The sequence below is a fragment of the Myripristis murdjan genome, chromosome 20 (genome assembly GCF_902150065.1).
Source record: "Myripristis murdjan chromosome 20, fMyrMur1.1, whole genome shotgun sequence".
Classification (NCBI taxonomy): domain Eukaryota; kingdom Metazoa; phylum Chordata; class Actinopteri; order Holocentriformes; family Holocentridae; genus Myripristis; species Myripristis murdjan.
The window spans coordinates 22793531-22815841 of NC_043999.1; the positions used below are offsets into that span (position 1 = coordinate 22793531).

Genomic DNA, 22311 nt, shown 5'->3' on the forward strand with positions numbered 1-22311 from the left:
GGAAAGAGAGAAAGCAAAAAAAGAGCAGAAAAATAGAGACAGACAAGGTGAAGCTCCAATAGCCTCTGCGTCATCTGCAGCTGAGAAAAATATAGCCCCTCAACCAACATGATGATTTGGGTAACATGCAATATGTTCCAAGGACACAAGTGTGTGTGTGTGTGTGTGTGTGTGTGTGTGTGTGTGTGTATGTGTATCGGTCAGGGTCTGTGTGTGGGTGGAAGGCAGAGAGAGAGAGAACTTTCATACAGAAACCCTCTCACTTTTCACAGTCTGCCTTCAGTGTAACTGAATCAGATCAATTCAGGTCTCACCCAGCAATCCATTAGCAGAATTTTCTCTCTATTGGGCAACCCATTATGTGTTTTACTAAGACCACTGACAGGAGAATGTGAAAATATCCAACAGTTTCTGCATCTCCTCCTTGCATAAGACTTTGAGTGTATCCAAAAGGCCTCTGTTAGCTCCTAGAGGGTAATGTCTTCAACCTGCACCTCGCCACACAGAACACACCAACAGTGACATTAGTGCAACACAAGCACAAAATTAATTGAATAAAGTAATAAAAATCACACACTGCCATTAAAATGGAGTGGTACTGATGTGTCCAAACCTGGAAAATGAATGCTTGCACTTCACTGAATTCAGTGAGCTGTTTTTGGGGAGGTTTGTTTTTTTGCTTTGTTTGTGTTTCCTTTTTGGTCACCAGACACTTGACATATTGCGGGCAAATCTGACATCTGCTGCTTGTTTTCATTGTTAGCATTCTTTGTTTGAGGCTGGGCATGCCCCTTGGTTTCAATGTGATATCCAAACACTGTGTTAAGGAACCATTTTTGGAACTTTATTTCTGCAACACTTATCTAGTTTTCAAGTGTTTTAGAAATAATCATAACTGTGCTATACAAACTGTTTACAAAGTGCCTCACAACCAATATAATAAAAAGACAACAGCAGAAAGCAGAAAGTAAAATAAAATATAAACAGCAGCACTGTCTTGTACAGCACCTCCACAGCAGATATCCCCACACACACACACACACACACACACACACACACACACACACACACACACCACTAACATGAGACCTTAGCCAACCTCTGTCAAAAAATTAACATTTGAACATAAATTGTACATGTAAGGAATAATCCAAACAAGATGTGTGGAATGCATTGAAAACCCTTTAAAGCAAAACAAGTTGATTATTCCACATATACTATGACCACTTACCAACAATAACAAACTTGGAGATACCATTAATTTAGTGATATCCTCTGAAAATAAGCCGAGCAAAGGAGATGCTATCAGCTGATTCGGGTAATGTTATGTCTTGCCTAACTTGGTGTTAGTGTTAATACACGAATGTTAACTGCTGGAAAATGATCACAATAATAGTTTTTTTTTTTTTTTTTGTTTCAGTTTGGTGCTATGGTTGCATTGGATATTTTAGAAATTCATGGTCAGTGTAAAAATTTAGAGCAGTGATTAAACTTCAGCCACTCTATGTGTGCATTCAACTGTTTTATCACAACACAGCCTGCAGACAATCATAAATGAGTGTTCACCCAGACCATGGTATGAATTTAATTAACTATTTATATGCCTCAAAAGCTGCATGTGCAAATTAGCAAAGAATACTGCCCAAAAGTGGCTGGTATGATTTAAGCAGTTTACCTGTTCGCAGCCCTTGAGGAAGAGGAGGAAGAGTCTCCTTCATTCTCATGGATGGCATCACCGTTCTGTTGAACTTCTGTCGGATGGGAGAGAGCGCTGTTAGCGTACAACTGTCCTGAAGGAAATAGGTTTAGGAGTGTTGACATGAACTGGGACATAGCTTTATTTACATTACTTTATTAGATTACACATTGGACAGAAACAAGGAAGACTGTGTGCAGGTAAGATAGGGATGACATGCTACAAAAGTGCTAAGCCAGACTCAAAGCCACTATGTCACACACTGTATATATGTATGTATATTTTTACATGTCATTTACAGTATAAGTCCTTAGCAGTTATGTATCAGGTTGCAGTGCAGTAGCATTACACATTGAAATGGCAGCAAGCCAGCAATTGCTGAGAAATGCTCCGAGAAGTATCAGCTGTGTTTAGACTACCGTCTGTGCAGGCTCTAAAAATGTTTTAAATCAACTTGAGCATAATTTTTATCCCTGCGTGTCTTATCCATTAATGTAAACTACCAGACAGACCATTTAAATGAAAAGAATATCTGGCCAAAGATTTCTTCCCTCTAGCCAACCGTAATATATACAAATAGGGCCTATGCAGCTCACTTGTGGCGTTTGTTGCATTGCCATTGGTGATCGGTGTCAGCGCCTCCCGGTCAGAGACAGTCAGTCCATCCAGGTAGACAGTCAGCTCTCCTGTGGGCACTGGAGCTCCCTTCTGCTCCACACTCAGCTTCAACACCTCCTTCACATTCTCTACTGTGGAGCCAGAGCACAGAGTGACAACAGGGGACATGAGTGACAAAGGTGCAATGTTTACACTGGGGGAAAAAATATTTTAAAATAAAATAAAAATAAAATCATTGTGACCATTCTGGTATGACAGTGAACTGGTTGTCATAGTAATTTTGGTAAACAAAGGGTTCAACCATTCTATGTGCATTTAAACAAAATAGTGCTGTATGACTGTATGAATAACAAAATGTGGTATTACATTTTTCTCCCAGATTCTAAAATGGTCAGTCAGATCAAGAAAGTTTTTTTAATCACTACTTTACCTCACTGGAGGAAGTGCAATATGAGTAAGTGCGCGAGGGTATGTTGCTAGCATCTATTACTAGACCTTTCTCCAGAAGGTGAATGGGACAGGAACACAGAGCGAGCCATGGAAAAGTTTGGAGTAAATGATACTGATACTGGCATGGTTTAAATAAATTGTAGCCTAATGGATCTACTCCTGTCTGGCACTAACTGTGCCAGAGTTGCATTTGCTAAATTACTGGACAGGAGCTACCATACACTTTCTAATATGTTGGAGCTGGAATGTGCATGTGCATGTGTGCGGGTGACACAACATAATCATACGTTTTCTGTCATGCTGGTCCAACGCCTGCAGGAGGTCCAGCGTGGCTTTGCCCAGCAGAGCATCTGCCTTCAGGGTGTGGTGGCTCCATACCTTGAAGTCCACCTGTGTGTGCGGTGTTACATTCCTAGATGGGCATGAACACACACACACACACACACACACACACTGTAACCACGTGTCATTAAAACAGGCACCCTGCACAGTAAAAACAGAAATGTGCAGTGTTAAACACAGTCACATAACTTGTCCTGGCAATGCTAAAGTTGTGACTTTGTTTCATAGTGTTTCTGTCAACTATGTATAGATGACGGTAGTATAGTAATGAATAACAGCAGAATAATCGTAAAACAACGAACATGAAAGTACAATAAGCAACATCACAGCTGCCAAACTATCAGCACGATGGTGATGTGATGTGTTACTAGGTGTGCTCCAACTTAAACATTTCCCTACTTTTGCTACATCTCACATAGCATCAGCAGCAACTGGATTGAAATATATGTGTTCTCACTGACTCATGTTAAGTGTAACTACATCCTCAAGGACAGAGCAATCACCAGCTTCCTCTCTTCCATTGTTATTTTCAATAAAACATTCTTCATAGCCATGTAGCAGTAAATTAAAACAGCAGTGACTAGCAGAGGAGACACAGGTACATTAACCAGCTGATTAAAGTTAATCATGATCAAATAGCCTATGATCTTTCACCACGGAATCTATCACTGCAAAAAGAACTGTGGCCCATCAACACTGAAGCATCAAGTCCATTGAAAAAGTGCAATTTTTATGATGTAATCTGATTAGTTTCAGACTCGTGTCAATGCGCAAGAGAAAGCACTCCATTTATTCTCTCTCTCACTCTCGCTCTCTCTCTCTTTCTCTCTCACACACAAACACACACTTGAAGTTCAAAGGCTTTAAATCAATCAGCCTGTACTTGCGTCTTGTTCATAGCAGGGATTTTGGAGGATCAGTCTTGGCCACAGTGTTTCTGACACTCCTTTGATATCACACTATGACTCTGCCAAACACTGTAAATTGCTGTCTGATGGTGCAAGTTATTGATTTAATGCTGAGATCAGTTTGTGTTTAATACTGTTACAACATCTTGACAGCATCATGGTTTGAATTTGCTCTTCTGAACTCAATAAAGACACTTCTGAAGTTCAAAGACTAGTATGCATCATCTGTCATTTCTAAAAGATTTAGCAGCACTGGTGTGAAGATAGCTGCATGCAATGAATTCCTAAACAGTCACTTAAAGACATAACATCACTGTTCTCTATGAATTCAAGTAAGGAGTCTCTGTGAATTCAAGTAAGGAGAACACATGAATGATACTGACTAGGCCGTTGCAGGTATCTCTGCGATATCTGTGATATTATTGTACAAGAAACACCCTTGCACTGGAAACATGATTATGAATCGTCCTAAGAGTCCCACTGGTATATTGGTGAAAATCTGTCATGTTCCCCCACACAATGCCCTACTGGCCCATTAGAATTTGTCCCTTTTCTGTCACAAATAGCACTTCTACTAAGCTAGAGTTTTGTCAGCTCTTGGGTTTCCTTGTCTGTATTGGCAGAATTTATTTGCATCAACAGGAAAAATCTCCTCATGTATTGTCTGTATTCTGCTGTGGGCTCTGGTTAGTATTCCTCACGCAGGACAGGGAGGAGCAGAGCGTTGAGACACTGCGGTGGAGCTGCACTCCTCCACTCTGTCATTTCCAGCCTATTCTCTCTGTATTAACACCCTATCAGCGGGGGCTGGAGTCACTGGGAAAGCACTGCCACTACTGCTGGATTGTCTGGCTTAGACTGCAGAACGAAGGGGGAGGCAGCACTGAGGGATGAAGGAGAAACAGAGTGAGTGAGAGGAACAGAGAAGGAGAGTCAGGCAACTCACAAGCAACATAACATTTAACATTTTCACTTTTTAGAGGGTGTACTACTTTTATGAATTCATTACTATGGGAAGTTATCATCACTATAGGATATCCCAGGTAGTGTTTATTAGTTTTCAATTTGAATTTGCACTCAAAAAATAAACTTACAAACCACAATGATCCAAAACAGACAACACTGCTGATGTTGGCATAATGTGAACAATGCAAAATAAATAAATACAGATGTTTGCAGTTCTCTGTCAGAAACAAATTTGACCAAAAAAAAAAAAAAAAAAAAAAAAAACTCACATCCATGACTGTTTTCTATACTGTGTACTGTTGTTTTTAAGCAGTACTTCTTGTAGTTAGTAATTATGAGAGCTGGACAAAAGCCTGAATAATGGTGGAGGCCATAGATTCCCACAGTGACTGTCAGATGGTTACTGTGCATGAATTTATATTACAATACGCCTTTCTAAAAATATAGCTGTTCTATCACTGTGTAAGAAGCAGGTTTCAGATGAATGCAGCACAAACACTGGGATAGCATAAAGACATGAGGCGACAGATGTAATACATAAAACCATGGCTTTCTCCAGTTCTTCTAAGTTTTCAGAACCTAAGAACACATCAAGCCACTGCTATTAAGATACTGTAGGCTCTTTTTTTTCTAACAACTACTCCCCCTCAAAAAACCCACGAGAATGTCTTGGCCTAGCCTGCGGCAAGGCCACTGATGTACTCCGCTCATATAATGCCGCTTCCTTGTATTTTATGGCCACAAACACAAAATGGGTAAGAAATACAGTACAGTCATTATGCTCAAAGTCAAGCACATCAGCTGAGCAAAAGAACCTGAGAGTACAGCCTAAAAGCCATGTGTCTGGAGCCGCAGCTGTCTGCAAAACATCCACACTATGATCACCAATGCGGCAATACTCTGTCTTGCCAGTGATAATTACCCAATCAAGGCAATTAGCATCCACAGTGACATGTCACTGGCATTTGGCTGAGCCATTAAGAAGCCAGGAAGCAGTAAAAATCGACTCATTCGCAGGCTGCTGGCTAAACAGATGCAGAGGTTCTGTGTCTTGTCTTGCAGAATTTTCCCTTGTCTATTTAAAACTCAGATGGCCGCTTGAGGGATTTTTGGTCATCAAATTTCATGTCCTTGTTGCAGAAGAGGGTCTTAAACACAATTTAAGTTTATGTTATGCTTGTTATATAAGGCTGCATATATTCTTTCAGGCAGACATTAACCCAACATTCCCACACCAAGCACGGCCTGCTCAAAGAACTCTTGCAGATTACTCCACTTTTCTCTCCCACTGCTTCTCATAAATGCAGGGGCCGCTGTAAAGCAGAGTTTTTTTCTAGGAACATTTTGTGGTGGGGAAGAGTGAGAGGAGAATGATTCCTGGTATTCATAAACTCAGGGAAATCCTCCCTGTCTGTGCTGCTCATTTTGTTTAGTCCAAATGATAAAGTGATTCAGGCACTTGTCATCACACTCTCGTTTCAGGTGTATATTACGAGCCTGCGCTTGTGTGTATTATGGGACTAGATTTAACACACATATCAGACACCCAGACAAAGGAGTGAAGAAGGGAGGGAGAGAGAAAGACACAGAAACTGAGATGTAAAGATAAAGCAGTGAATGGTATGAGAGAAATGCACACAACCCGTCAGTCAGAAAGAGTATTTGTTGATTCTTACAGAGTGAGCCTCTCGTCCCACTTGGGGTTGGAGGAGCTGTGTGACTTTGCTGTGCGCCGCGACTCCCCCTCGGCTGTTACCTCCACATAGATGGCCGCCCCAAACAGGCTCTTCTTCCTTTTGAGTTTGGCACAGGAAACTGGCCGAGGATGTATGACGGAAGCAATGAAAACAGTAAAAAATTTAACATTCCACATTTCATGTTACATTTTTATCATCTGATAATGATGTGAGGGTTGAGGGTTTTACTGTCTAGTCTCAAGGACACTTTGACTGAACACGACTCATCCAAGGACTGAACCTATCACATTTCAGTTATGGAGTGGTTAACTAGTAATCACTATAAAGTCCTACAACTCAATTCATTTTGCAGCTGCCAACTGATCTTGTGAGTTTTCATTTTCTTTTAACTCACAAAACCATTTGGCCGCACTCCAACCAAAGTGTTAACATTGGAAGCCACAAATCAAGTCGACCAATCAGCATCCTAAAAGCGTGGCTTAAGTGATGACAGCAAAAAGCTACAGTGAATTGCACTGGAAAACAGAAACAACAGGACATCAATGTAGATTTTTCTTACAACAGTAAGAATCGTGTACCAGCATGTTAATAAGATACCAGTATGCTTACCGGGAGAAAAAGCAATCAAAGAACCTGCTCTCAACTGGGTTTGATGTAAAAGCAGAAATACATCATCCAGCTTTGTGAAACAAGCGCAAGCAAGACAGGCTTTCAAAATAAAATGTATTTATTCCATTTTGTTAGCAAAGCACAAATGACTAACCCCGTGGTGACGGTGCATTTGTGCAGCATTGTGGTTCTACAAGCAAGTCAGTGCATTCATTCATTCAACAGTACAGCAACACATTGATATTAAAAAGAAAATGTACTTTTGAAAACTTAAATATCTATCTGCAAGCGAGTACTCCAGTACATGAACTAAAGAATAGTTTCTAGACCACAAGGTCTCCCTGCTGCTCCCTCACATTCTAGTCAGTTGTGTTTAGACTCACCGATGGCATAGAGCTGTGACGTTCCTCCGTGGTTATGGCTAGACTCTGCTCTAGATGAGGCCGTGGCCATGTCATACACCACAGTGGAAACCTTCGCATCCACCACACACACAAACACACACACACACACACACACACACACACACACACACACACACACACACACACACAAAGCAAACACCCACCACAGAATAAATACACAAAATTCAGATCAAAAACAGGTCAACGTGACTGTCAGAAAATGTTACTGGCCTGATAATAAGTGAAAGGTTGACTTGTGCTAATTCATTAGTGAGCTGGGCTAAAAGCATGTAATCTTGGCCTCTAATCTGTTACTGGCCTATCCTCCTCTGTTTTTTCTGACATATCACTGACAAATGCTTCAAATTATGCAGCCCTCTAACAGCTATATACTGTTAGTCAGCAACATCTGAGTTAGGCACACTTTCAAAGGTGCTGACAATTAGCACAAACAGTTGATGGCCACAACAAGAGCCAGCTGCACTAAAACCATATGTAAGGAAAGCAGCTACATGACAACCCTCATCAGTTCAGGTTAAGGTACCGATAAGACAGATAAACAAAACATTATGAATGTCCAGTCTGATTTGTGCTATTTTTTTCCATATCGCAGTTCCATTACTTACGTTACACATACCGAGGCACTTTAATCAGTTAATTATGATCATGATAATTTTACATTATTTCATATTGTTGTTGGATATAATGAACATTTAATAATAATAAAATGCTTAGATGTCAGAAATAGCCTTGTGTTTCCATTCATCTGTTGCCAGCTACGCCAGTAAAAAACACACTAGACTTTTAAAAAGAAAATAAATAGATGCAGTTAATATGTCATCACCCACTGACTTCTGAAGGGCTGCTGCAAAGGCTGCACATGGTATTTTCAGTAACTGCCATGCTGTCATTTTTTTGGAGCCAGAGCAGCCAAAGTGAGCCAAAGACAGGCCAAGGTGGAGGGGGTGAGGTGTATAATTCTGTGATTAGGCCCATATAGCTTCCTAAATTGGGTTAGCAGGCCAGTTATTTCAAAAAGCAGACTCACTGAAAAATCTGGAGACCAGAATCCTTGCAGGGCCTGTTACAGTTACATGGAGAGCAGGCTGTATTTGTAGTGTGACACAGAGCAAGGCTAAAGCACAGAGGACCAGGTAGATCAAGAAAAATAACAGTCTCAAATGAAAACACTTCAGTCAGTCATTTTAGGACAGAACAAATCATGTTCAATGTGACTTAAAAATGCAGTCCCTAAGCTGCGATGCATGGGCATCCTGCCAAACACTGTATAGGTTACAAGTCAATCACTAGGTAAACACAACCTGAAACAACCTCAAAAATCACCATAAGGAGACACATCAGAAGGAATGAAATTAGCTACTGAGAAGTATCTCCAAACCTGGCCCAGTTTGGAGTTTTTTCTAGAGGAAGACATTGATGAACATTAGAAGAACTACCTCTATCCCTGCTTCCAAGTGGGCTTCAAAACTCCCCTGTGGTGATGGCCACTTGACTAGAAATGCTACCTACTAGCTCAACTGGGGAAGTGGTAAAAATTTATTATACTGAACTATGACTTGGGGTGGCACATGCAAAACTGCTGTACTGTCGGCTCTGGTAACTGGCTTTTAACTGCTGTTTTTACTGCTCTTTGTAGTGTCAGATGAAAACAAGTTTCTCCTTCCCTTTAAGTGGACGTGCCAGCGATGAGTTAGATGATGCAAGGCTGCACTAACTCCTAATTCTGAAGCATCAGTGTGATTGTTTTGATTCATGACTTATGATGTATAACACAAAATGTACTGTGCCCAGAAAGAACTGTGTTTAAAATAGGACTATGCAATATATTGTTTCAGCATCTACATTGCATTGTGCATGTATGCAATAGTCACATCGTACAACATGCAGTGTCAAGGCAAATTAAAGATAATTTTTTTGGCATTTCTGCTTTATTTGACAGTCACAGTAGAGATAGACAGGAAAGGCAGGGGAGAGAGAGGGAATGATGTGCAGCAAAGGACCTGAGGTCGGATTCGAACCCTGGTCGCTGCGATCGGGACTGAGCCCTGGTACATGGTGCGCGCATTTAACTGGTGAGCCACCGGGGCGCCCCCGTGTCAAGGCAAATTAACTGTACAAGGTCATGCTACAACGTTTTTGCTGCTTGATAAAGAAGGTTTTAACATGAAAACTGGCAGAGGTATGACCAAGGCCATCACTGCCTCATATGGTGTTTGTTCTACATCCTATCTGCAGATTATTTCCAACACAGCATCCTTAACCTGAGTCAGAATTTACTGTTAATCTACCTCCTTGATCAGAGCAAAAATATGTAAGGCATATTGTGGTCCACTGTAAAGCCAAGTGCTTCTTTCACCAGTAAAAATATCAAGTCTACTCACGATTGGTGTGTGTTGCTAGACCCTCTGGTTCAGCCCACTCCGTGTCCCATGGTTGCTCTGCAAAAAGAAACAGAAAACTGTCAGAGCAAGGCTCAGATCAGCTGGTACAAACCACAACGGTTCAATATGTGATGTGAACTGCTTCCTTATTTCTTATGTTTAAAATGTAGTTTTGTTTACATTCAACAATTTCTCACCAAAACGCAATGTGTGTGTCCTTGCAGCCTCATAACCCGTGGAATACATTTTCCTACCTTAAAAGACATTTATAAAGTGTTGTTCTGAAACATTTTGAAAGTTGCACTGTTAATATATGCATTACAGTAACGTAAAAAGAGTGGTTGTCGTCAGCTCGAGTGGATCACTATCTCTGCTTTGCTCCACACAGTGTGTGTGTAGAGACTATTTTTACAGAGTACAGAGGACTGATAGAGAGCTTCATCACATGGTGCGACAATAATCGCCTGAAGCTCAATATCAGCAAAACCCATGAGCTTGTTGTGGACTACCAGAGGAAGAGGAGGCCCCCTGCCTGGCTGTCATCCAGGGAGAGGAAGTGAACAGAGTGGACTCATACAACTTTCTTGGGGTGCAATATCAATAAAAAACTGGACTGGACTCACTTAAGCCCTCTTCAGCAAGGGACCAATTCAGTATCCAACCAAATGTGAAATATGTTCATCCCTTCTGTTTCTGACTCACAGCACTCAATAATGGCCAGAAACGTTTTTGCAGAACATTATGATGTCAGAGTGAAGTTGACTTTTGACCTTTTGAATACGAAATGTATTCATCATTTTATCCTATTAGACATTTGTGTGAAAATTTGTCATGATTAGCAAATGAATTCTGGAGTAAAGGCCAAAAGTGTGTTTGGTGCGCTCACAGTGATCTTGACCTTTGACCACCAAATTCTAATCAGTTCATCCTTGAGTCAAAGTGGATATTTGTACCAAACTGGTAGAAATACCCTTAAAGCATTCTTGACATATTGTGTTCACAAGAGTGGGACAGGCGGACGGACAGACAACCCAAAAACATAATGCCTGCAGCCATGGCAGTTGTCGGTATGGAGGTATAAAAAGCCTCTCTGAAATCAGGTCTTCTGAGCATCCAACTTTGAACAGGCACAGCTATCATTTGCACAAGGAACTATGGGCTTTTTGTTCACTAAGAATAAATCCATTGTAATTCTTAAAGCTGCACTAGGCAAGATTACACCCATCTTATCAGCCTAAATCAGAGAGGGGACACGCAACAGAAAGGAGTGCCCTGTCCCCTCCAACTTAGACTGAATTCACTTATCCAAATGAAAGTCTGGTGTTGGGTATGTCCACTTCTCTGCCCACACAAAGTGCCGAATTATAACTTAAGGCCAAAATAAAAAAGTAGACAGTGTTAGTAGCCAGCTGCATCCAGAGAAATTATTTCTCAGGACTTTGATATCCTTTAGTGACTGCAGGCTGTCCCTGTTGGTAAATCTGAGCGACCAATTTGCAGGTATCCAATGTTAGATGATTTCTGGATACTGATTTTTTAAAAATAAATAAATGAATAAATAAATAAATTCAATCTCTTACCTCTACCGCCATTTATTTATACGTGTCACCCCCCACCCCACCCCAACCCACCCCCTCCCAAGCAGTTAGAGAGTTGTCACCCACCCCCTCATAAGCAGTTAGAGAGGGAAATAGGGCAAGGAGAGAATAAAGAGAAGTCCAAAACAAGAAGATATCCTGCCCATTAACTGACTGAATCCCAGCTCTACAAGCCCAAGAAGCCAATACACCCACTGTTTCTTGATCTTGTACAAAAGGTTCCAATTAGGGACCAGCTTTTTGATATGACTTGATGATCACAACACCAGGCCAACACACAGAGGCCGGCTGATCCATGGATACAGACCCCAAGTGTGAGCAGGCAGCCTTTAAGCAGCTTAGGAGGAACCCAATTAAGAAGATAGGAGCAGTCCATGCCAGAGCTAAATGATAAGTGGGCAGGCCGGGACAGATGAGGAGAGAGAGAATTATCCATGTCAGCAGCACACTATCAGGCAAAGCTGCCTCTGCTAACCTGCTGCTCTCACAGAAAAGTCCTACACCATCTCTTGGCAATGAATTCTCTTCTCTGATCAACTGTAAGTCAGTAAAGTGTACCAGTCATTTGAAACCTCTATGACCAAATCTGAGATTTGCCCTCCGATGGGTGAAAAGATTAAATCCTTCAATGTGATTAAGTATGCATAACCTCAAGTAATTTGGGGGAGAGGTTGCACAGGTAATGCTATGCTCCTCTTCCAGTTTGGGTCTACATATTAAGCAAGAAGCAGGTGAAGAAGGTGAAGAAGGTGATTATGGCAGAAATGGCAAAATTATGGCAAAATCACAATTAATTGAACATTTTACCTCGATTATAATTAATGAACGATTATTACCAATTATTATAGCTTGAGTCTTTTGCAAACCAGTGTTACTTTCGTCAACGATTATGATAACGAAATATATTCGTCAACGACCCTTTTTTTCATGACGACGACGGGACGATGACGAGCTAAAAATAGCTCTTTGATAACGGAAACATAACGAGATGTGTGTGTCTTTTCGTCATGACGAGACGAGACGGGACAAAAATGTCAGTAGGTGGTGTAGTGGACTTTCAAAATGCATTATTTCCTCCAATTGTGTGTGCAATCTGTCTGCCAAAAGCTCAAAATATGAACAATGCATCCAGTGGCTTGTTTGGTTGAGAATGTGTATCCGCGCCTACAGCCTCATTTACACTGCGGTGTACGCCGGAGACGCGCAGCGAACACAGCTGATATACAAGCCCATACAGCGGTAGTGACCGCGACCGGTATTGGCGAACACAAGCCCAGACCGATCGCCTTCGTGTTCGCCGCACATATCCGTCCAACAACACAGTACAAATGAGGCTACAAGGCAGCCTGCGCACACACAAACACGGTAACACACGGGTGATGGTGACTTACAAGTCAGCAAATGTACCTAACCTAAAACAAACAGGTAGCCTAAATATAGATGTGGTTGTATATTTTGATGTCTGTTAAGTTTTACATCATAATAGTCAAATGCATCTTCTAAATTACAGTGGCACAGTACACTGAAGGTCTGGTTCTCGGAATAAAGCCACGATCGAAAAGAAAGAATGTTTTGTTTCTTGACTGTCTTTGTGTAATGACCAGTGATTCCACTGTTATCAGTTTTACATGTGTGTAATGTACAATCCTGAGTATATCATTAAGTACTGTATGGTTGCATTTCATCTCAATTGATGGGATAGTCTACCTGTATTGGCATGATTCAATTAGTTTAAACTTTAAAGATATACATGCGTGTATAGATAGATAGATAGATAGATAGATACACACACATATATATATGACTAAAACTAATGACTAAAACTAGACTAAAATATTTTTAATTTTCGTTGACTAAGACTAGACTAAAACTATTAAGGACAGCAATGATTAAAATGTGACTAAGACTAATAAGCATTTTCGTTAAGAAGACTAAGACTAAGACTAAAATTAAAATGGCTGTCAAAATTAACACTGTTGCAAACAAAATGGCAATGTCAAACTACAAAAAGCTGCATCTCTTCTAAACAAATATTATTTCAAGTAATATTATTGCTGTATTATTATTAGGAGTAGTGTATGCACTAATAATAATATGGCGTGCCTGCATAGTAAGCAGGCTATAATAATTTCTCCGAATTTTGCTCCTTAATGATTATTATTATCATTATTATTATTATTAGCAGTAGTAGTAGTAGTAGTAGTAATAGTAGTAGTAGTAGTACAATAATTAATCATCAGTATCTAGGCTATATATTATTATCATATCTACATTATTCTTATTCTTATTCACTACACAGAATCACAGAGCGACAGACGTATGACGTCAGTTAGCTTCTGTTGTTCTTAGCAGCCAAGCTGTGTGCTGGTTGTGGGGTAAACGATGTGGTGAGGCTCTTTTGGCGTCTCTCTTTTTAATCCACACTGCTTAAACTGCTGGAAGTTTGCAGTGGACAGCCTGAGTGAGGAGGAATGGACCGTGTTTACGATGACAACAGGAGCTTTTTGTGATGTGACATGTTGTGTTGTGGTAACCGGAATAACCAACATGGGCAGGATTATGTTGGTTAAGGGCCCTAAATGTCGGTTTTGATTATTTTTCGATTAATTGCCCAGCCCTAGGCACAAGGTATCACTGGTCTGATGTAAACACCCATAGACCCACAGTAAGACTTTGTTACAGGTGAGGGGGGCAAAAGGTGCATCCAGAAATCACACTATTACTGCAACCTGAAACAGCAGAAACACATAGATAGACACATACAAAGAGTTTTAACTATTAGAGGGTTTAAGAAGAACAAACCCTGGATACCTCAGAAAAAAATCTGTTTTGTCACTTTCTTTCATAATATGCTGAATTAAGTCCAAATGGTACCTTTTCATCGCTAGACCCAGACCTAGAGGGTTTTCTCTGTGATCTACAACAGTGGTTTTCAAAAGGGGAGCTTCAAGGCAATACTCAGCAAAATGAGGAATAGTTTAATTTCACTGTAATTTAATTCACTAGAAATTGTTAGAATACAGAAAATGTATTATGGGGGTCCATGGCTTATTGACAGTCAACTCCAGCACATGAAAAACTTTGAGAACCTCCAATCCTTGAGAAATGTCAATCCCCACACCCAATGCTACCAACTAAGCACTTCTCAAAGTGGGAAAATCCCTTGTACACACATACTAGTCAGTCATTTCTGCATCACACATAACAGTCCAGGGTTTTCCCTGCCTTATAATTTCTTAGGCGCACCGCCTAGACGTTTTCACCGACCGCCTAGATCAAATGAACGCGGAAAGGGGAAAAAACGCACATCGACATATTCAATCTGCGGCTCCTTTAGGAATCTGTTGTTGATGCTAGCTTGGATTGTCTGGAGGGAGTTAGGCGGGTACTGGGCCATACGTCATGAAATACTGACAACGGAATTAACCAATCACTGCAGTTTCTGCGTGCACGCTGAGAGGATGGCTTTCAGCCGCGACACATCCGCTGTAGGCTCGGCGGAGGTGGAATGTATGAATCGGCTAGCGCGAAAAACACAAGCGCTCGCAAATACCAGTGATACAATGGCAACATAGCGACTTTCCAAAATACCCCCAAGTGACTTAATAACCTAACGTTAGTCAGAAACTTATTTATGTAACGTTTGTGTTTGTTTTTGTGCCGATATGCCGTGCGCTGGCCGCCCATCTCACCCTCGTTCCACTTGCTGATACAATGACAACTTAGCGACTTTCCAAACTCCCCCAAGTGACTAAACCCCCTAACGTTAATCAGAGACGGATTTGTGTAATTATTGTGTTCGTTTTTATGCTGCTATGCCGTACGCTGGCTGCCTTCCCATCTCTCCTTCGTTCCACTTGCTGTTCGCGTCGCTTTTCACACACAAGCACCCAGCACCCCCGCGCAGTAAACAATCAGCTGTATACTAGTTTCCAACCGCTTGGTTTTTGTATTAATTTCTGTACTTTATTTTATTTCCTGCTACTGTTTGTGTTTGTACATATTTTGTCAGTATCTTAGATCTTGCCATTTATGTTTATGTGTGGAGACATTTGAGAAAATAATTAAAAATAATTAAATTATGAAATGTTAATCTAATGTCCAAATAAATCGGTTAATCAATTTCAACCCCACCCCCCACCCCCCACCCCCCGGAACCGCGCACACCCCCTACCGCCTAAGACCTAAAATTGGCCAGGGAAAACCCTGCAGTCACATTATCATATGTGGAGGAGGGGTGGTTCAATAAGGCAGATTTTGCTCTTGAGCTGTTTCTAGGTGTTGTGAGTCTAATTTTCTTCATACAAGTTCAGCCTTAAAAATATTTTCACATTCCCACAACCCTACACTGTACTTTCTGTTCAACCTCACTGGGCTATAAATTGGGCAATGAAATTATTCTACTCAAATAAAGAGGAGATGGCTTTCAGTTTGAGACATCGTTTCCCATTACTGGGCAGCAAATGTGCCCGTTATTGGATGGCAAATGTTAATCTTATGTGAAAAACCAAATGCACGCTTTCATGTACCCAATTACTGCAAATGTTGCCCATTTTATCTTTGTCTCCCACTGAGCTCTTAGATATTCATCACTAGGAAACCAATGAAAGATTAAATGGATAATGTTACAAGCCAGGAATACCAACTTTATATACTACTTTCCGCTATTTCTCATCTTGGCTGTCAAGAACATTGTATATGCTGACTGAAATGGGTTAGATAATTTGGAAATGCCAAAACAGCCATCAACTATCTTCCATTTGAAGATGCTGGGGAACTAGAGACAATAACTTAATATCCAGAATTATGATCCAGAATTTCACCCCGAATCTGTTGGCTTTTCACGCTGTAACCTATTCTCTCATATGGATATTAAACTGTGTGCATCGTGGGCCTGGACATCTATCCTGTCATGCCATGTGCATAGAGTTATGGGTACTCACTTCCATAACATGAGTTCTCAAATGTCTCAAAGTAAAGTGCACCTTGGAAATAACTCTCATGAAAATATAATCATAATGAAAACAAGCATGATAGAACCAAACCAGCTGAAACAGAGTGACCAATTACTATCAGCCCCTGCAAAATTCTATTTATTTCCTCTCAATATCTTTAAGCAGCTGGGAATGCATGGTAACAGGAGAATTTGGTGCTTTGAGGGTTGACAGACGACAAGCAATGACTTCATAAACAGTTCCATGAGAGGAGGCAATAAGGTCCAGTGCCACTAAAAAAAAAATGTAAAAAAAATGGCATTTTGGCACACATGCACATGCACGCTCAACAACAAAGACACACTCGATGTGTCTCTGGAGGTCTTGTAAGTGAGTAAATCCAAGCCTGAGGTTTACCAGCTGAGCTGAGGTTTAAGGACTGTTTTCACATGCAAGAAAAACAGGCCACTGAACTTCTGTATCTTCCAATGGATACATTAGCTTCACAAATGATTTGTAAAAATAGTATATCAATATATTGACTTTAGGACCCATTTAAAAATAAAAATAACCAAAAGTTGGAAAAACACCTATAAAACAGCTGATCAAAATTCTACAATGAACTGTTCAGGTACATGAAGTCTATTATGTTTCATAAAGCAGACATGATAAAAAAAAATGGTGAGGTTATTGTACCATCTCTGTTCTGCATTAAATCCAAAAGTGGATATATGCAAGGTTTTCCCTGCCTTATAATTTCTTAGGCACACCGCCTAGACGTTTTCACCGACCGCCTAGATCAAATGAACGAGGAAAGGGGGAAAAAAACGGACATCGACATATTCAATCTGCGGCTCCTTTAGGAATCTGTTGTTGATGCTAGCTTGGATTGTCCGGAGGGAGTTAGGCGGGTACTGGGCCATACGTCATGAAATACTGACAACGGAATTAACCAATCACTGCAGCGAATAGTTTCTGCGTGAACGCTGAGAGGATGGCTTTCAGCCGCAACACATCTGTTGTAGGCTAGGCGGTGGTGGAACGTATGAATCGCCTAGTGCGAAAAACACAAGCGCTCACAAATACCAGTGATACAATGGCAACATAGCGACTTTCCAAACTACCCCCAAGTGACTTAATAACCTAACGTTAGTCAGAAACTTATTTATGCAACGTTTGCTGTGTTTGTTTTTGTGCCGATATGCCGTGCGCTGGCCGCACATCTCTCCCTCGTTCCACTTCCTGATACAATGACAACTTAGCGACTTTCCAATTATGTGTAATTATTTTTTTTTTAATTATTTTTTTTTATTTTCTCAGACTTTATGATGATCTGTGCATTTTGGTAGATAACACTGCATCCTTTGAATAAAGCTAATTGTTACAACCTCAGTTGAATCTATTCACTTTATACCACTGCAAATGTTTGCACTGCCTTCTTCGTCTTATTTACTACTATTCATTAGTGTACAGGTAAGCTGATATGTATCTGGCATTTCAAATGCAATGTAAACTAACTTGAGGGACTTTATTAACCTTGCTTACTGAACACAAATGGCAGACGTTATTTATTTTGTAAAGTAGCAGTCTGAAAAGCAGATTTGTCTGCCACTTAACCTTTAATGTTTTCCGTGGGAAACCCCTTCATCCCCTTTTTTCTCCTCTGATCTACATTGATCTCAGAAATGCCTCCATGGAAATCCATTGTGGCAACAGAAGCCAACCATCCCGCTGAACTCACAGATACTTGTGCTAAACCTTTTATAAAATAATGATACTAAAAATTTGCCTCATCTATTGTAGGCCACACCATTTATTTGGTGAATTTATACATGAAAAGGTGAGGGGGAAAATGTTTTGAAGCTAAGCAATCATTCCAGGGACAGCAAATGTTAGAGGCAGTTGTGTTTTAACAGGATTTATTTGCTGTACTAGCAGCTAAGTCTAAGAGCCAAGACAGGGAAACGAGAACGAAAAAGAAAAAAAAAAAAAACAGTTGAGAATAGAATGACCAAGAGAAAATATGTATGAGAACAAACAAAGGGGGTTATTTCTCTTTTCAACAACCAATTTCCCCTAACAGGACTCATTAAAGGTTCATCATAAAATCATCTAACCTAATCTAACAAACACTGGCATAATGCCTCGATCCTTCAACTAGTGATTCAGCAATCCTCTCCTCTAGTTTTCTCTCCTGGTGGTTTTGTGGGGAGAGTATGCCAACAGGCGGCCTCACACCTTTTGTTTTGAGAGGGTGACAGAGAGAGAGAGAGAGAGCAAGATGTGTCTGATATTATGAAGTGACTCATACAGCAAGCTACAATTAACAACCTCTCACAACCTGTTTGGTCATCACGAAAACATAAAAACAAATAAGTACGAGCCAACACCTAACAGCCAATGCAGCATGCCAACTGCACTTGGACAGGGGCATCCAAAAAGCATGCTGACAACACATACTCCCACTCCCACTAACAACCAACAAAAATATGCTCCTGTGTCCTCTTTGAATAATACCACTACATAGCAAAAAACACAAAGCTTAAAAAAAAAAATCTGATTTCTCAGTGTAGCTATGGCAGGGGGGCAAATGATGGACTCACAAACAAATAATGAAGTCATTAAGTCAGCAAAACAAATCATCCTGACCTCCATTCAGGTCTGGCAGTAAGAAGCAGTTTGACTCCTCTTTGCTGTTCTCCTCACAGAGTAGCTAGGTTGACAGCTAGAACGCAGGATAAAAAATGGACTGGGACCGGGTCCAGCGCTCGTCTGCCACCACTCTCCAGGGCCCTGACTAATGACTAATGAAAAGGGATATTAGCCAGGCAATAGACTGGCCCCTAATCCCCCCGGCACTGGAGATATGGATTGACTGACACAAGGGTCAAAGGGTCAGTCTGGCTACTGATCCAATGTACCATCTAGACGAGGGATGTGCCAGAATAATACTGTACAGTCTTGTGGCTTGAGTGTCAGCTTGAAGTGGAATGTTTTCATTAAAAAAAAAAAAAAAATGCTAATTGTGGTTGGAGCAACAAAACACATCTGTTTTAATCAAAGGAAAATCCTCCAATAAAAACACTTAACCACAGTTAAATAGCAGCTACTGAAGTTGCATTGTGTATTTCTGGAACCATTTTGTGGTGGTGGCGGTAAACTGCAGCTTTTAGTGGGCTTTTCCTGCATTGTAAAACCTTGAGCAGGCGGCCTAAATGTCAATTTTAATCTCCTAAAGAAAATGTGAGGAAAACTGAATTTCAATTGACTCAAAGAGCACACTTAAATAAAGGCCTATTTAAGAGGGACATAGGAGTGGATAGGGATGTGCTTAATTTAGTTTATTTTGGTTTGCAATCTACCACAAAACAAGAGAAGAGGAAGCAGGACTGTCTGGCACATGGAAGGAGCTTAAGTGAATGGTATAAAAGAAGATGCATTAAAAATCTGAATCAGGAGTTTTTAGTCTTCAAATTTTTCAAGTTCCTCAAGGAATGGTTTCAGCGCTTCCTACAGCAGCCAACTACTGGATGAGCTTCAAAGGCACATGGTTATGATCACATGTCCATCAAGTACAAGGCAACCTGCAAATAACTGATTCCTTTACTTTTAATTACTTCTCATGACTATTCTGCAACTGTCTCAGTATTTGCCATTTCCCATGCCACAGGCACGCTCAAATGTACGGTAACCCAGCTGACCCTTCACTGAACTGAATGAAATGATGAATTAGCCTACTACTAACAAACGCATTTTGGTCTTCCTAGCAATGGAACAATGAATAAAGTTGGATTTTAAAAGCTAAAAAACACTCAACTAGGACAGTGTTATCCCAGTATATGCCCAAAAAAAAAAGGTCACAGTGACAAAACATGATGTGCTACATTTAGGTACCAGCCAGGCCTCTCTTGAGCCAGAGGAAACCCTGGAAATTCCTTCTGGATCAAAGAGTAGGAGTTTCCTTCAAGACTCATCAATCTACACCAACATGATCACCGATGTTTCACAGTAATACAAGAAATCCATCTCAAAAGAAGCAGAGACACCAGTTTCAGTAGCCTTGATTGACCACAGTTCAATGCAGCCATTACTTGCATCTTTGAGTGTCTGTCATCAGCAGAGTGTGAAATACAACGCCCTCTTCAACAACCTTTTTTTGGCATTTGAACAACCAAGCATGGCATCTCTCAGCACTCTCACCTTTTTTCCACTGAAAAAAAAACAACGTTCTGTACACCTAAACATTCAGTATGCAGGAGAGAGAACCCCTCTTTAAGGGCTGTCAAATGGTATTCTGCTAAACACTGGATTGCAATAACTGAAGGAGATCCGGCAAATAGAGGGAAAGTGTCTAAAACAAAAAACAGTGTGTACTTGTATCAGAGAGTTAAATTTAATGCTAAGACCCTTTAAAGTTAAATTTCGATTTTTGATAAATCATCTTTTTTCTCTTTCATATGAGAATTTGGTGGTAAGTATAAAGGTAAGCACTATATATTTGGTCTGTGGCACAGATAAGTCTGAGGTATACGCATGTTCGGTTGTTACTGAGAAGATTTTACTAACTTTTACAACATCAGAAATTTTTATTTTGTTGAAGAGTATGACTCATTTGGACAAAATTAGATGGATAAATGAAATTAAACATTTACTGAAATTAAGACCCCATGAATCCAGGGAAACTCAGTGAGAGTATATGAAATGGTGTTTTGTAACATGTTGTCATGATTGACACATGCCATACTATGACCATCTGATAACGCTTTATGTGTAAGAGGAAGGACCCCCAATAATGGGAAAGAAAAGAGGGTAGACTGCAGTCCCACCTCCCCTTACCAACTCAAGCAGCTACCCCTCTCCTGCAGTCTCCAGTGTACACCAATAATTGTCTTTCCACTCGAATCAACACAGAAGTACATCCCCAGAAAACTCTGCCAGGGTTCAGCCACACATCCTGACTATTTTCTCCCGCAGAGTTTCAGCCCCAGTGTACTTGGGCTGAATGACTGAGGACATTTGACACATATCAGAAAGAAGTGTGTCAGTGTATGCTCATCTATTTTGGCTAGCTGTCTAATACATACGTAGGCCTATTACCAGTTTCCTCAGTCTGCCACCAGAACCAACGTCAAGTTTTCTACATTTCTGACCCAGGTAAAAACAGAAAAAGAAGTTTTCAGTGAACAATGTGACAACATTAAAATAGCCTGATAGTAGCCAGAATATCTTAGTGATTATCAGTGTCACTTCACAACAAGAGGGACCAATTCAGTTCCTGGCTCTGGCGTTTTCTGGGTGGAGCTGTGTGTTCTTCCTGTGTTTACCTAAGTGTCCTCGAGGTAATCATGCCCTTCCACAGTCCAAAGACGTGCAGGACAAGCAGACTCCAAAATGTCCAAAGCAAGTGTGGACCACAGGAACACTAGTGCACCCTGAGGGATAAGATATTAATGATACCAATGAGTAGCCTGATAGTAGAGGATGGTAGAAGTGAAAACAGTTTTTAACAAAGACACACAGAATTGGAATGTGCAGAAAACAATCACAAAATTAGCAAGATTTCCTGAATGACCATGTAGGGCAACTTTTCACTGATAGTGTGCCTACCCTGTTCATTCTTTATTTCTGACAATCACTGAAACCAGGGCTGTCAAACTCAATCGCTTTAGAGGCCATGTTAACAAATC

General features: G+C 40.6%; 1 protein-coding gene across 3 annotated transcripts in view; it reads right to left on the bottom strand.

Moving 5' to 3' along the window:
• Positions 1–22311, bottom strand: part of wwp1 (WW domain containing E3 ubiquitin protein ligase 1) — a 54631-nt gene that overhangs the window by 26888 nt on the left and 5432 nt on the right. For 2 of the 3 annotated variants that reach the window (XR_003930153.1, XM_030078975.1), the window contains exons 2-7: positions 10093–10149; positions 7670–7760; positions 6657–6795; positions 3052–3176; positions 2293–2445; positions 1676–1751 (exon numbers count right to left, since the gene is read on the bottom strand). Coding sequence is in view for 2 of the 3 variants with exons in the window: in XM_030078975.1 (XP_029934835.1) it covers positions 1676–1751; positions 2293–2445; positions 3052–3176; positions 6657–6795; positions 7670–7739 (563 nt within the window). In the remaining variant the exon portion in view is untranslated. Of the gene's footprint in view, positions 1–1675; positions 1752–2292; positions 2446–3051; positions 3177–6656; positions 6796–7669; positions 7761–10092; positions 10150–21948; positions 22057–22311 lie in introns of all 3 variants that reach the window. The other variant, XM_030078976.1, reaches the window with a different exon arrangement.